The sequence below is a fragment of the Giraffa tippelskirchi genome, chromosome 1 (assembly GCF_054371585.1).
Source record: "Giraffa tippelskirchi isolate mGirTip1 chromosome 1, T2T-mGirTip1v1.2.pri, whole genome shotgun sequence".
In the NCBI taxonomy this organism is placed as follows: domain Eukaryota; kingdom Metazoa; phylum Chordata; class Mammalia; order Artiodactyla; family Giraffidae; genus Giraffa; species Giraffa tippelskirchi.
The window spans coordinates 216805124-216821325 of NC_137275.1; the positions used below are offsets into that span (position 1 = coordinate 216805124).

The following is a 16202-nucleotide window of genomic DNA, read 5'->3' on the forward strand; positions in this document are numbered from 1 at the left end:
GTTGAATAAATGAATTAAGTGAAAATCAGTTACAGGGATCAACTGGATGTGGTGTGTTTGTTGTGTAGTTGCTAAGTTGTGTCCAACTCTGCAACCCCGTGGACTGTATCCCACCAGGCTCCTCTGTCCATGGGATTTCCCAGGCAAGAATACTGGAGTAAGTTGCCATTCTTCAGGGGATCTTACTGACCCAGGCATCAAACTCTTGTCTCCTGCAATGGCAGGGGGATTCTTTTTACCACTGAGCCACCTGGGAAAGCCCATTCTATGCATAGGGTCTTTTAATAAAGATGGGAAGACTGATGTAGCAATTTAATGGTGCTATTGTATTTCATTAAGGATGTCACACACTTTCCCAAAAATATATTTATTTTTAAAAACAAAAATCAGACAAGTTTTATCGAGTCAGATTTTCCAGAGACAAACCAGAGTTTGAATTTCAGCTTTCAGAGTGAAAGTTAAGCATCCGTAATCTCATGCAGAAGTATTTCTCTGCAGGCGGTAAACCATTCTGCCTGACTGCGAGCACTCCATTTTCTAAATCTTGTTTGTCTTTCTGCCATCATTGTACTCCATTCCAGGGCTCTGGCACGCAAGATAATCCACCTCTAAAACTCAAAATTTCCAAATTGAGATGAACGACTGTTGGGCTTTGGTTGGGGTTTATAACCAATTCGATCATTAATCATTTGTTCCCGGCTCTTGGGATCACTGCTGAGTCCAATGGCACCTTCTCCATCACTGCCTCCTACAATGTCCACATCTTCTTTTTGTTTCTTACGGGTCTGAAAGTTTACATGTTTTAGTGTTAAGGCAATATTCTATTCATTAACAAACACTTCTTTAGTACCTACCATGTATTGGGCAGTAGGGTAAAGGATAGGGTTTGTGATTACACAACAATAAGCTGAAATCCTAGGTTTAGATGGTTAGGGGTACGAGAGGATATAATAGGATGCAGTGATAAAAGATGTAAGCCCTATCTTCTAGGATGTCACAGTCTAAAAGGGAAACAGACCATTAAAATAGAAGATGGATCAGGGCTATGACAGAGCAAAGTCCACACAATAGATGGAAATTAAAGTGACTGGCAAAACAATAACCACCAGAAATTAACAGGTGATACCATGAGATTAAATTTAACACAGGAATAGAATGTTCTGTGCTATCTTATCATGAGGTCTGTCTGATTTGGGGAATTCATTTTTGTTTTCAGGTTTGGCTCCAGCCACCAGTTACTACAGAATTCACAGTCAATGTCTCAGTTTGATCATTTTCAAAGAGAGAAACTAACATCCCACAGCTACCCTACCTGAGAGTCCCTTATTGGAAGAATGGCTCCACTACACCAATCCCTGGAATCACTGCTATTCTTCACCACTTACTGCTGAACTGGGAGCATTTAAATGCCAGCGTCAAAGTACTATAGTGCATCCATGAGGTATAACTTTATATATACATATATATAAACATAATGACCTTCCTGAGTTACTCTCTAGGTTATACTACCTAACATAACATTAGAAAGGCTCTCCCTAAACACCTTTGTGAAGACAAGTTCTAAAAGGCACAGGATGGTATCATTTTATAAGCTGTGAGGAACTCAGAATATCCAAGTAAAATTAAATCATTTAAAAGGCTTCCCACTGTGAACAATGGCTGACTCTTTCAAAATCCAGAGTCAGCAAAATGTAATCAAACTAATTTTAGTAACAAATAAGACACGGTTTCCATAAGATACTGGTTTCCTGTTTCATTTTAGCAGGACAAAAACTATTCCTCCCTCCAAAGTTGCTCTAAAACAAGTGAAACCCACTAAATAACTGTCTGTAGTAAAAAGATTAAAAACAACAACAAAAATATCAAGGAATAAATTTATATCTAGGAATAAATTTGACCAAGGAGGTAAAAAGACCTGTATACTTAAAAACGAGACACTGTTGAAAGAAACTGAAGACACAAAGAAATGAAACGGTATTTCACGCTCATGGATTGGAGAGTTAAAATGTCTATACTCCCTAAAGCAATCTACAGATTCAGTGCAATCCCCATCAAAATCCCAACAACGTTTTTCACAGAAATAGAACAAAAATTCCTAAAATTTGTATAGGACCACAGAAGACCCTGAGGATCCAAAGCAATCTTGAAAAAAAAAGAACAAGGCTGGAGGTATCACATTCCCTGATTTCAAAGTACACTACAAAGTCACAGTAATCAAAACAGCATGGTATTGGCAGAAAAAAGAGACACAGATCAATGGAACAGAACTAAGAGCCCAGAAATAAACCTTCACATATACAGATAATTGATTTACAACAAAGTAGCAAAAAACATACAATGGAGAAAGGACAGTCTCTTAAATAAATGCTGTTGAGAAAATTGAACAGCCACATGCAAGAAAATGAAGCTAGACCACTATCTTGCACCATACACAAAAATTAACTCAAAATGGATTAAAGACTTTAATATAAGGCCTCCTGAAACAATAAAACTCCTAGAATAAAACATAGGTGGCATGCTATTTGAATCAGTCTTATCAGTCTGAGTATGGTTTCCTCAGGCAAGGGAAACAAAAGAAAAATAAACAAATGGGACTATATCAAACTAAAAATCTTTGGCACAGCAAAAGAAACCATCAACAAAAGGAAGACAGGATACTAAATGGGAAAAAATAGCTGCAAATAATTTATCTGATAAGGGATTCAGTTCAGTTCAGTTGCTCAGTCGTGTCCGACTCTTTGCGACCCCATGAACCGCAGCATGCCAGGCCTCCCTGTCCATCACCAACTCCCTGAGTCCACCCAAACCCATGTCCATTGAGTCGGTGATGCCATCCAGCCATCTCATCCTTTGTCGTCCCCTTCCCCTCCTGCCCTCAATCTTTCCCAGCATCAGGGTCTTTTAAAATGAGTCAGCTCTTCGCATCAGGTGGCCAAAGCTTTGGAGTTTCAGCTTCAACATCAGTCCTTCCAATGAACACCCAGGACTGATCTCCTTTAGAATGGATTGGTTGGATAAGGGATTAATACCCCAAATATATAAAGATCTCATATAACTCAACAACAAAAAAACAGATGACCCAAGAATCTGAATAGACATTTTTCCAAAGAAGACAGACAGATGACCAACAGGTATAAGAAAAGATGTTCAACGTCACTAATTACTAGAGAAATGCATATCAACACCACAATGCGATATGATCTCATGCTCATTAGAATGGCCATTATCAAAAAGACAAGAAATAATAGGTGTTAGAGAGGACGTGGAGAAATGGAAACGACATGAACAGTATGAAAAGGCAAAAGGATAGGACACTGAAAGATGAACTCCCCAGGTCAGTAGGTGCCCAATATGCTAATGGAGATCAGTGGAGAAATAACTCCAGAAAGAATGATGGGATGGAGCCAAAGCAAAAACGATACCCAACTGTGGATGTGACTGGTGATAGACGCAAAGTCCGATGCTGTAAAGAGCAATATTGCATACGAACCTGGAATGTTAGGTCCATGAATCAAGGCAAACTGGAAGTGGTCAAACAGGAGATGGCAAGAGTGAACGTTGACATTCTAGGAATCAGCGAACTAAGATGGACTGGAATGGGTGAATTTAACTCAGATGACCATTATATCCACTACTGTGGGCAAGAATCCCTTAGAAGAAATGGAGTAGCCATCATGGTCAACAAAAGAGTCCGAAATGCAGTACTTGGATGCAATCTCAAAAACGATAGAATGATCTCTGTTCGCTTCCAAGGCAAACCATTCAATATCACGGTAATCCAAGTCTATGCCCCGACTAGTAACGCCGAAGAAGCTGAAGTTGAACGATTCTATGAAGACCTACAAGACCTTCTAGAACTAACACCCAAAAAAGATGTCCTTTTCATTATAGGGGACTGGAATGCAAAAGTAGGAAGTCAAGAAACACCTGGCGTAACAGGCAGGTTTGGCCTTGGGAGTACAGAATGAAGCAGGGCAAAGGCTAATAGAGTTTTGCCACGAGAACGCACTGGTAATAGCAAACACCCTATTCCAACAACACAAGAGAAGACTCTACACGTGGACATCACCAGATGGTCAACACCGAAATCAGATTGATTATATTCTTTGCAGCCAAAGATGGAGAAGCTCTATACAGTCAGCAAAAACAAGACCGGGAGCAGACTGTGGCTCAGATCATGAACTGCTTATTGCCAAATTCAGACTTAAATTGAAGAAAGTAGGGAAAACCACTAGACCATTCAGGTATGACCTAGATCAAATTCCTTACGAGTATACAGTGGAAGTGACAAATAGATTTAAGGGACTAGACCTGATAGACAGAATGCCTGATGAACTATGGACAGAGGTTTGTGACATTGTACAGGAGACAGGGATCAAGAAAATCCCCATGGAAAAGAAATGCAAAAAAGCAAAATGGCTGTCTGAGGAGGCCTTACAGATAGCTGGGAAGAGAAGAGAAGCGAAAAGCAAAGGAGAAAAGGAAAGATATTCTCATCTGAATGCAGAGTTCCAAAGAATAGCAAGGAGAGATAAGAAAGCCTTCCTCAGCGATCAGTGCAAACAAATAGAGGAAAACAACAGATTGGGAAAGACTAGAGAGCTCTTCAAGAAAATTAGAGATACCAAAGGAACATTTCATGCAAAGATAGGCTCGATAAAGGACAGAAATGGTATGGACCTAACAGAAGCAGAAGATATTAAGAAGAGGTGGCAAGAATACACAGAAGAAGTGTACAAAAAAGATCTTCATGACACAGATAATCACGATGGTGTGATCACTCACCTAGAGCCAGACATCCTGGAATGTGAAGTCAAGTGGGCATTAGAAAGCATCACTACGAACAAAGCTAGTGGAGGTGATGGAATTCCAGTTGAGCTATTTCAAATCCTCAAAGGTGATGCTGTGAAAGTGCTGCACTCGATATGCCAGCAAATTTGGAAAACTCAGCAGTGGCCACAGGACTGGAAGAGGTCAGTCTTCGTTCCAATCCCAAAGAAAGGCAATGCCAAAGAATGCTCAAACTACCGCACAATTGCACTCATCTCACATGCTAGTAAAGTAATGCTCAAAATTCTCCAAGCCAGGCTTCAGCAATACGTGAACCGTGAACTTCCAGATGTTCAAGCTGGTTTTAGAAAAGGCAGAGGAACCAGAGATCAAATTGCCAATATCCGCTGGATCATCGAAAAAGCAAGAGAGTTCCAGAAAAACATCTATTTCTGCTTTATTGACTATGCCAAAGCCTTTGACTGTGTGGATCACAATAAACTGTGGAAAATTCTGAAAGAGATGGGAATACCAGACCATCTGACCTGTCTCTTGAGAAACCTGTATGCACGTCAGGAAGCAACAGTTAGAACTGGACATGGAACAACAGACTGGTTCCAAATAGGAAAAGGAGTACGTCAAGGCTGTATATTGTCACCCTGCTTATTTAACTTATATGCAGAGTACATCATGAGAAACGCTGGGCTGGAAGAAACACAAGCTGGAATCAAGATTGCCGGGAGAAATATCAATAACCTCAGATATGCGGATGACACCACCCTTATGGCAGAAAGTGAAGAAGAACTAAAGAGCCTCTTGATGAAGGTGAAGGAGGAGAGTGAAAAAGCTGACTTAAAGCTCAACGTTCAGAAAACTAAGATCATGGCATCTGGTCCCATCACTCCATGGGAAATAGATGGGGAAACAGTGGAAACAGTGTCAGACTTTACTTTTTTGGCCTCCAGAATCACTGCTGATGGTGACTGCAGCCATGAAATTAAAAGACGCTTACTCCTTGGAAGGAAGGTTATGGCCAACCTAGATAGCATGTTTAAAAGCAGAGACATTACTTTGCCAACAAAAGTCCATCTAGTCAAGACTATGGTTTTTCCAGTGGTCATGTATGGATGTGAGAGTTGGACGGTGAAGAAAGCTGAGCGCCGAAGAATTGATGCTTTTGAACTGTGGTGTTGGAGAAGACTCTTGAGAGTTTCTTGGACTGCAAGGAGATCCAATCAATCCATCCTAAAAGAGATCAATCCTGGGTGTTCATTGGAAGGTCTGATGTTGAAGCTGAAGCTCCAATACTTTGGCCACCTCATGCGAAGGGTTGACTCATTGGAAAAGACCCTGATGCTGGGTAGGATTGGGGGCGGGAGGAGAAGGGGACGACAGAGGATGAGATGGTTGGATGGCATCACCGACTCGATGAACATGGGTTTGGGTAGACTCCGGGAGTTGGTGATGGACAGAGAGGCCTGGCGTGCTGCAATTCATGGGGTCGCAGAGAGTCGGACACGACTGAGCGACTGAACTGAACTGAACTGAAACCGGTACAGCCACTATGGAAAACAGAATGGAGATTTCTCAAAAAGTTAAGAGTACCCCAACTAAAATAAATAAATTTATAAAATAAAAAAAAAAAAAAAAAGGTTAAGAGTAAAACTACCATATGATCCAGCAATTCCACTCCTGGGTATATATCCAAAGAAAATGAAAACACTATTTCAAAAAGATGAGTTCACCACCATGTTCATCACAGTATCATTTACAATAGCCAACATATGGAAACAACCTAAGTGCCTCGTGACTGATGAATGGATAAAGCAGGTGTGGTATATATATCTATATAAATAGATAGATAGATAGATAGATTTCCATGAAATGCTACTCAGTCATAAGAACTAACTCAATTTTAAAAAAAGTAACTCAATGGTGACCTGACTCTGCAAGGTCAAATTTCAGTATGAGACTAACACTTTATGAGACTTATTACAACTGAAGTTTAAACCATAAAGGGCATTTCAGGGAAAGAGCACAGAGTGTTTATTGACAATGAAATTAAAGATAACTCATCAGGAGAAGATAAAGTGGAGAGATGACCGAGGACCAGATCAAAAGGGCCTTTTATGTCATCCTAAGGAATCTGGACTTTATTCTGAAAGCCAGTAAAGAATTTAAGTCTTACTGATTGACATGCAATACTGCGGGGTAAGGCTATGCTTAAAAAATACATATTGAACTCCTACTAGATGCTGGGAACTCAACAGTGGAGAAGACAGACATGATTGTTACAATCAGCATTCCTAATGTAAATGATTTTACAATAAACAAACACATCATTATAAATTATAATAAATGCTATGAAATAAAAGAATAAAGTGTTCTGAGAGACCCTAATGAGATGGAGAGAGCATGGGTAGGAATGAAACACTGAAGCTGGACAGGGTCAGAAGAGGCCTCTCAGACTGAGGAGGTCACATTCAAACTGAGACATGAAGAAAGAGGAAGGACTCCATGCAGAGGAAAATAACATGTGCAAAGGCCATGAGTTATAAATAGTTTGGCATGTTCAAGGAAATAAAGGAAAACCAATGTGCCGAGGGTACAGAGGGCAAGGCAGAGAGTGGCAGAAGATGAAACCCGAGAGGGGCCAGAACACACAAAAACTTGCAGGCGTGACGAGGAACTGAGGTTTGATTCCAGGTTCAGGAAACCACTGAGGAGTTTAAGCATGAGGATAACATGAGCTGAAATTTTTTAAAGATCACTCTATATACATACCTAATGGAGAAAGGATTGAAGACACAATAATGGATGTAGCTCTCTACGTCAACTTGGATGCTACTCAAATTGTACAGTGAGATAATGGTTATTGGAATAGGGTTCTAACGGTGGAGATAAAAAAGGTATGGGTAGATAATAGAAATATTCTGAAGGTAGAACCAAAGGATTTATGGAAAAATTGAATATAAAATGTGAGGGAAAGGGAGAACTCAAGATTGACTCTCAAGATTATGGCGTGAGCAACTATATAGATACTGACATAGAGTATACTGAAGTGAAAATGGTTTGAGGAAGAAATAAAGAGTTTTTTGTTTTAACATATTAAGTGTAGTACACTGAATAATGACCTCCAAAGCTATCAGGCCCTAATCTCTGGATCCTGTAATTGTTGCCTTGTATGTGAAAACAGTCTTTGTAGATGTGATTCAATTAAGGATGTTGCTATGGGGACATTTCCCTAGAATATTTGGGTGGGCCCTTAATGCCAATGCATGTATCTTGTAAGAGAGGGCACAGGGAGGCTTCACAGGCAGAGAAGACAATGTGATCACAGACGGAGACACTGGACTGATGTGGCCACAGTCAAGGAATGCCAGCAGCCACCAGAAGCTGTAATAGTCAAGGAACAGAACTGTCCCCTACAGTCTCTGGAGGGAGCACAGTCCTGCTGACATCTTGATTTTGGATCAGTGATACTGATTTCAGATTTCTTACCTGCAGAACTGTGAAAGCCTAAATTTCTGTTGTTTGAAACCACCAAGTTTGTGGACATTCATTATAGCAGACACAGGAAGCTAATACATTATGTTTAAGATGCCTGTAAAGCATCCAAATAGAGATTTCAAACGAGCTGTTGGTATGAGAATCTGGAGTCCAAAAGTTCAGGGTTACTGTTTTAAATATTTCTAAGGGTTTGAAAGTTGTACTCTTACCTCCAGGTCCTTTCGAATGCTCTCAAACTCCTCTATATCATCAAGTTTCAGCTCCAGGCGGGTTGGTTTTCGTCGCAGCATAATGAAATCAACACTAAAGGGCAGATCCAGTAAACTATTAGCTGTTAAAAATGGTAGAGAGGAGAAAAAATTGTAAGGCATAAATCTCAGCTACAAACATAAGATCAGTTTGTAAGCATGCACACAAAAACAAATGGTGATACAAAAGACTCATCTGGAACCATACACTGGCTTCTAAGTCCTTAGGGATATAATTATTATGTTTTTATTACATGATGCAGATCCACAACTCTGTAATTCCAAAAATCTCTTTTTTCCAGAACTTAAAATAGCAAGCTGCCTATAAAAGAGGATTCTAGGCATCAATCACTTTAATCTCATGTCCATTCACAGAGAAATATTCTAGCTAAGAGAATAAAGCTAAAATATCACATTTTAATTCAGTATAGTTAGTAGGAGAGTATACAAACCAATAGATTTGACCAACACTATGTGGGAATTGTGAGAGATTTGTGATCACTCCTGAATGCTAAAATCAGTTTGCTAAATCGTATGAAAACTCCTTCTAACTCACCAGTTCACAGGGTTATCCTCAAGGTCTAAATAGGTCCTCAATGGATAGGTCATTCATTCATCAAACAGTTCCTGTGCTCCAGCTACTGAGTTAAAAGGCATAGTCACAGTCTGTGGGGAAAACAAACATAAGTAGAAAACTGCAATATACTGTAGTAAGAACTTTTATGAGGGTAATGTAATGGCATCACACAGGCACCCAATCCAGTGGGGTGAACAGGGATGTGGAGGAGATGATGTCTAAGTTGATTTTTGAAGGACAGGCAGAAAAGAGGGATTAAAGGCATCCCAGGCAGAGAATAAGTATGCATAGAGGTTCAAGATAACACTCTGGAATCTGAAAACCCAAGGTAATGTTTACGCTAAAAAAAAAAAGAGAAGCTGTTTTTTTTTTCTTTTAGAAGAAAATAAAACTCCTCAATTTAGAGTTTAAAACCTGTTGATGGCATCATCTTTATATCCTCATGGTATCCAGTAGAGATCATCTATAATAACCAGTTAGTAAATGTTTTGTTGAGTAAACTGAGAGATCCAAACAAAAAAAAAGTGAAATGAACTTTTCTTGAGCACTGTGCTACACTCTTCTTTTTACATTTCAGGTTTACTTTAACACAGAAATACCATGATGCTAGCAAAACTACCCCTATTTAGATAAAGCTAGCTCAGAGAAAGTCTTAGCTGCTCAGTTTGATTAATAAATGTCAGCCTCCTGGGAAATTCCCCGAGAGTCCAATGGTTAGGACTCTGTGTCCACTGCAGTGGGCACTGGTTTGATCCCTGGTTGGGGAACTAAGATCCACATGCCTCGAGAAGGGGCAAAAAAAAAAGTCACCCTCCTATAAAAATTGTACATAGGTCACAGGGAGAGGATTAAATGAGAATGATATAAGTGAAAGCTCCTTTAAAATATGTATAGGCCCCTCTTGCCTTCTCAGATGGCCCACACTCTGTCTGTGGAGTGTGTTTCTCTCTAAATAAATCCACTTCTTACCAAGCAAAAAACAAACAAACAAAACCCAAAAATATATGTACAGATATAAATTATTAATGTATGTATCTAGGATATAGACAGGACTTTGAAATACACAAAGAAATGTCTCCTCCTCCCATGAAGCTTGCGACAGACACAAGTGATGTTATCAATACAAAACACCGGCACATCACATTTCAAATTGTTTTGTACTAAATCAGATATTATTTTGATTCCAATGTAGACAAAAAAGTAGAGGAGGCCACAGTTCCAAGGGTGGAGAATGCTTAAAAGAAAAAAAGAACTGAGACACATTTTAACCTTTCTGCAAACTGTGCAAAGCTCACCACTAGGGAGCAGTATAGAGTAACAGATAAAAGTGCCTGCTCTGGAGGAGAAGGAGCATGGCCTTGCCCGCCAGAACAAGACCCACTTTGCCGCGCAGCCAGTTCCTCCCATCAGGAAGCTTGCACAAGCCTCTTATCCTCATCCATCAGAGGGCAGAAAGAATGAAAACCACAATCACAGGAAACTAACCAAACTGATCACGTGGACCACAACCTTGCCTAACTCAATGACTCTATGAGCCATGTGGTGTAGGGCCACCCAAGACGGACAGGTCATGGTGGAGAGTTCTGACAAAATGTGGTCCACTGGAGAAGGGAATGGCAAGCCACTTCAGCACTCTTGCCTTGAGAACCCTATGAACAGTATGAAAAGGCAAAAAGATAGGACACTGAAAGATGAACCACCCAGGTCTGTAGGTGTCCAGTTGCTACTGGAGAAGAGCAGAGAAACAGCTCCAGAAGGAATGAAGAGGCTGACCCAAAGCAGAAACAACGCACAGCTGTGGATGTGTCTGGTGGTGAAAGTAAAGTTTGATGCTATAAAGAACAGTATTGCATAGGAACCTGGAATGTTAGGTCCATCAGTCAGTTCAGTTCAGTCGCTTAGTCATGTCTGACTCTGTGACCCCATGGACGCCAGCACGCCAGCCTTCCATCCATCACCAACTCCCACAGCTTGCTCAAACTCATGTCCATTGAGTCGGTGATGCCATCTAACCATCTTATCCTCTGTCATCCCCTTCTCCTGCTGCCTTCAATCTTTCCCAGCATCAGAGTCTTTTCTAAGGAGTCAGTTCTTTGCATCAGTGGTCAAAGTACTGGAGCATCAGCCCTTCCAATGAATATTCAAGACTGACATCCTTTAGGATTGCTTGGTTTGATCTCCTTGAAGTCCAAGGTCCATGAATCAAGGTAAATTGGAAGTGGTCAAACAGGAAATGGCAAGAGTGAACATCAACATTTTAGGAATCAGTGAACTAAAAGGGACCAGAATGGGCAAATTTAATTCAGATAACCACCATATCTATTACTATGGGCAAGAATCCCTTGGAAGAAAATGGAGTAGCCCTCACAGTCAACAAGAGTCCGAAATGCAGTACTTGGGTGCAATCGCAAAAATGACAGAATGCTCTCTGTTCATTTCCAAGGCAAACCATTCAATATCACAGTAATTCAAATCCATGTCCCAACCACTAATGCTGAAGAAGCTGAAGTTGAATGGTTCTATGAAGACCTACAAGACCTTCTAGAACTAACACCAAAAAAAGATGTCCTTTTCATCACAGGGGACTGGAATGCAAAAGTAGGAAGTCAAGAGATAACTGGAGTAACAGGCAAGTTTGGTCTTGGAGTACAAAATGAAACAGGACAAAGGCTAACAGAGTTTTGCCAAGAGAACACCCTGGTCAGAGAGACACACCTGGTCACCCTCTTCCAACAACACAAGAGAAGATTCTACACATGCACATCACCAGATGGTCAATATAGAAATCAGATTGATTATATTCTTTGTAGCCGAAGATGGAGAAGCTCTATAGAGTCAGTAAAAACAAGACCAGGAGCTGACTGTGGCTCAGATCATGAACTCCTTATTGCCAAATTGAGACTTAAATTGAAGAAAGTAGAGAAAACCACTAGGCCATTCGCATATGACCTAAATCAAATCCCTTACAATTATAGAGTGGAAGTGACAGGTAGATTCAAGGGATTAGATCTAATAGACAGAGTGCCTAAAGAACTATGGACAGAGGTTTGTAACACTGCATAGGAGGCAGTGATCAAAACCATCTCCAAGAAAAATAACTCCAAAAAGACAAAATGGTAGTCTGAGGAGGCCTTACAAATAGCTAAGACGAGAAATGAAAGGCAAAGGAGAAAAGGAAAGATACACCCATTTGAATGCAGAGTTCCAGAGAACAGCAAGGAGAGATAAGAAAGCCTTTTTAAGTGAACAAGGGAAAGAAATAGAGGAAAACAATAGAATGAGAAAGACTAGAGATCTCTTCGGAGAAGGCAATGGCACCCCACTCCAGTACTCTTGCCTGGAAAATCCCTTCAAGATCTCTTCAAGAAAATTAGAGATACCAAGGGAACATTTCATACAAAAGTAGACACTATAAAGGACAGAAATGGTATGGACCTAACAAAAGCAGAACATATTAAGAAGAGGTGGCAAGAATAGATAGAAAAACTATACAAAAAAGATCTTAATGACCCAGATAACCACAATGGTGTGATCACTCACCTAAAGCCAGATATCCTGGGTCTTAGGAAGCATCACTACGAACAAAGCTAGTGGAAGTGATGGAATTCTAACTGAGCTATTTCAAATCCTAAAAGATGATGTGTAAAGTGCTGCACTCAATATGCCAGCAAATTTGGAAAACTCAGCAGCGGACACAGGACTAGAAAAGGTCAGTATTCATTCCAATCCCAAAGAAAGGCAATGCCAAAGAATGTTCAAACTACCACATAATTTTATTCATTTCACATGCTAGCCAAAGTAATGCTCAAAATCCTTTAAGCTTGGATTTAACAGTATGTAAACTGAGAATTTTCAGATGCACAAGCTGAATTTATGAACAAACAGAGGAACCAGGGATCAAATTGCCAACATGCCTTGGATCATAGACAAAGCTAGAGAATTCCAGAAAAACATCTGCTTCGTTGACTGCACTAAAGCCTTTGACTGTGTAGATGACAACTGTGGAAAATTCTGAAAGAGATGGGAATACCACACCACCTTAGCTCCTCCTGAAAAATCCATATGCAGGTCAAGAAGCAACAGTTAGAACCGGACATGGAACAGACTGGTTTGAAACTGGGAAAGGAGTACATAAAGGCTGTATATTGTCACCCTGCTTATTTAACTTCTATGCAAAGTACATCATGCCAAATGTCAGGCTGGATGAAGCACAAGCTGGAATCAAGACTGCCAGGAGAAACATCAATAACCTAAGATATGCAGATGACACCACCCTTATGGCAGGAAGTAAAGAGGAATTAAAGAGCCTCTTAACGAAGATGATAGAGGAGAGTGAAAACCTGGCTTAAAACTCAACATTCAGAAAACAAAGATCATGGCATCCGGTCCCATCACTTCATGGCAAATAGATGGAGAAACAATGGAAACAGTGACAGACTATTTTCTTGGGCTCCAAAATCACTGCGGATGGTGACTGCAGCCAGAAATTAAATGACACTTGCTCCTTAGAAGAAAAGCATGACAAAATTAGATAGCATATTAAAAAGCAGACACATTACTTTGCCTACAAAAGTTCATATAGTCAAAGTTACAGTTTTTCCAGTAGTCATATACAGACATGGGAACTGGACAATAAAAAAGGCTGATCACCAAAGATTTGATGCCTTCAAACTGTGGTGCTAGAGAAGACTCTTGAGAGCCCCTTGGGCAGCAAGGAGATCAAACCAGTTAATCCTGGAGGAAATCAGTCCTGAATATTCATTGTAAGGACTGATGCTGAAGCTGAAGTTTCAATACTTTGGCCACCTGATGCAAAGAGCCAACTCATTAGAAAAGACCCTGATGCTGGGAAAGATTGAAGGCAGGAGAAGAAGGGGATGACAGAGGATGACATGATTGGATGGCATCACCAATTCAATGCACAGGAGTTTGAGCAAACTCCAGGAGATGGTGAAGGACAGGGAAGCCTGGCATGCTGCTGTCCGTAGGCTCACACAGAGTCCGACATGACTGAACAACTGAACAACAACAACTGGAGGCAGAGATTCTAATCCCATCCCCACTGATCTTGGACAATTGGCTTCACCTGTCACTAGATCTTGGTTTCCTGGTCTGCATCTGTTGTTGTATGGATTGAATGTTGCATTGCAATCTAAATTCCTGTAACAAAACCTGGAGTTTAGTAAACGCTGAATCAGTTCTGTTCAGTCGCTCAGTTGTGTCCGACTCTTTGTGACCCCATGGACTGCAGCATGCCAGGCTTCCCTGTCCATCACCAACTCCCGGAGCTGACTCAGACTCATGTCCATTGAGTCAGTGATGCCATCCAACCATCTCATCCTCTGTCGTCCCCTTCTCCTCCCGCTTTCAATCTTTCCCAGCATCAGGGTCTTTTCAAGTGAGTCAGTTCTTCGCATCACGTGGCCAAAGTATTGGAGTTTCAGCTTCAGCATCAGTCCTTCCAATGAATATTCAGGACTGATCTTCTTTAGGATGGACTGGCTGGATCTCCTTGCTGTCCAAGGGACTCTCAAGAGTCTTTTCTAACACCACAGTTCAAAGCATCAATTCTTCCGGCACTCAGCTTTCTTTATAGTCCAATTCTCACATCTATACATGACTACTGGACCAAAGCTTTGACTAGATGGACCTTTACGTCTTTTAATTTCATGGCTGTATTCACCATCTGCAGCGATTTTGGAGCCCCAAAAAATAAAGTCTGACACTGTTTCCATTGTTTCCCCATCTATTTGCCATGAAGTGATGGGACCAGATGCCATGATCTTAGTTTTCTGAATGTTGAGTTTTAAGCCAATTTTTTCACTCTCCTCTTTCACTTTCATCAAGAGGCTCTTTAAGTCTTCTTCGCTTTCTGCCATAAGGGTGGTGTCGTCTGCATATCTTAGGTTATTCATATTTCTCCCAGCAATCTTGATTCCAGCTTGTGCTTCATCCAGCCCGGCATTTCGCATGATGTACTCTGCATAGAATTTAAATAAGCTGGGTGACAATATACAGCCTTGACTACTCCTTTCCCGATTTGGAACCACTCTGTTGTTCCATGTCCAGTTCTAACTGTTGCTTCCTGACCTGCATACAGATTTCTCAGGAGGCAGGTCAGGTGGTCTAGTATTCCCATCTCTTTCAGAATTTTTCACAATAAATAGCCATTATTATCGTAAAGAGTCCTGGGGGAGTCGAGGGGGCTCTTTCCAGCTCTGGAAACACCAATATTTTGAGCATCTCCACCCCCTACAAGGAGAAGGAAATGGCAACCCACTCCGGTACTCCTGCCTGGAAAATCTCATGGACAGAGAAGCCTGGGAGGCTACAGTCCATGGGGTCGCAACGAGTTGGACACGACTGAGCGACTTCACTTTCACTTTCACCCCCTACAAGAGGGCAAAAATCTTGTCTTGTCTACCTCTGATGCCCCAGCACCCAGGGCACTAGGGTTGTGCAAAGTTGCTTGCTTGCAGTTTACCTGACGCCTCACATTCATCATCTCACTCAGAATAAGATAGAAAGACCGGCTGAAGACAGCAAAAGCGGGGCGTGGCTCCTCCGCCTGGTCTTTATTTCACTTAGGCGCTAGAGGGCTCTTTGAGCTTATTGTTTCACCACTGCCCAAATCCACCTAAAACCCACCCAGCTCAGAACAAACTGCCAAGAGAACTTGACAGCCGAGGAGAACAGCACTGCTGCCGCAGCTCCCGGGCTGCACTCAACGTTCCAAGGCGAGAGTTTCCATGGCAACATGGGCCTTGGCTCCAGGAGGACTTAGAGCTCCGGCCGGGCCGGGAGCGACAGCAGGCCCCGGAAACCCTCGATTCGCTCCCTGAGTTCCGTTCGCAGCCGCGCGATTCGCCGCACCTACCTCTTTTCAGGCCTGTTCAGCCCCTTTCTGGAACCTCGGCGCCCACCCTGAATCGTCCGCTAAGCCAACCGAACTACAGTTCCCACACTGCTCTGAGTCGCCCTCTTCGCCGAACCTTGTCCTCCGCGTGCTTTTCTCGGAGGCTCTACGGATCACATCTCTCAATTCGCCCAGACTCCCTCCTACTACGATTCCCATAATGCTCCACGACGCCCAAGAT

At 41.5% G+C, this 16202-nt stretch overlaps 1 protein-coding gene across 6 annotated transcripts; it reads right to left on the bottom strand.

Annotated features, from left to right (window-relative positions):
• Nucleotides 1–351: 351 nt before the first annotated feature.
• Nucleotides 352–16171, bottom strand: CDC26 (cell division cycle 26). Of its 6 annotated transcripts, none has more exons than XM_081527643.1 (4): nucleotides 16098–16171; nucleotides 9085–9194; nucleotides 8490–8583; nucleotides 352–785 (listed from the first exon to the last, which is right to left on the bottom strand). In XM_081527643.1, exons 2-4 carry the CDS (start codon nucleotides 9135–9137, stop codon nucleotides 609–611), a joined length of 324 nt encoding a protein of 107 aa, XP_081383769.1. In that variant the 5' UTR covers nucleotides 9138–9194; nucleotides 16098–16171; the 3' UTR covers nucleotides 352–608. The 6 variants fall into 6 exon arrangements, with proteins under 6 accessions (XP_081383769.1, XP_081383752.1, XP_081383775.1 ...); XM_081527626.1 differs by having other exon boundaries at nucleotides 15983–16171; XM_081527649.1 differs by having other exon boundaries at nucleotides 8490–8611; nucleotides 15983–16171.
• Between the last annotated feature and the right edge of the window lie 31 nt (nucleotides 16172–16202).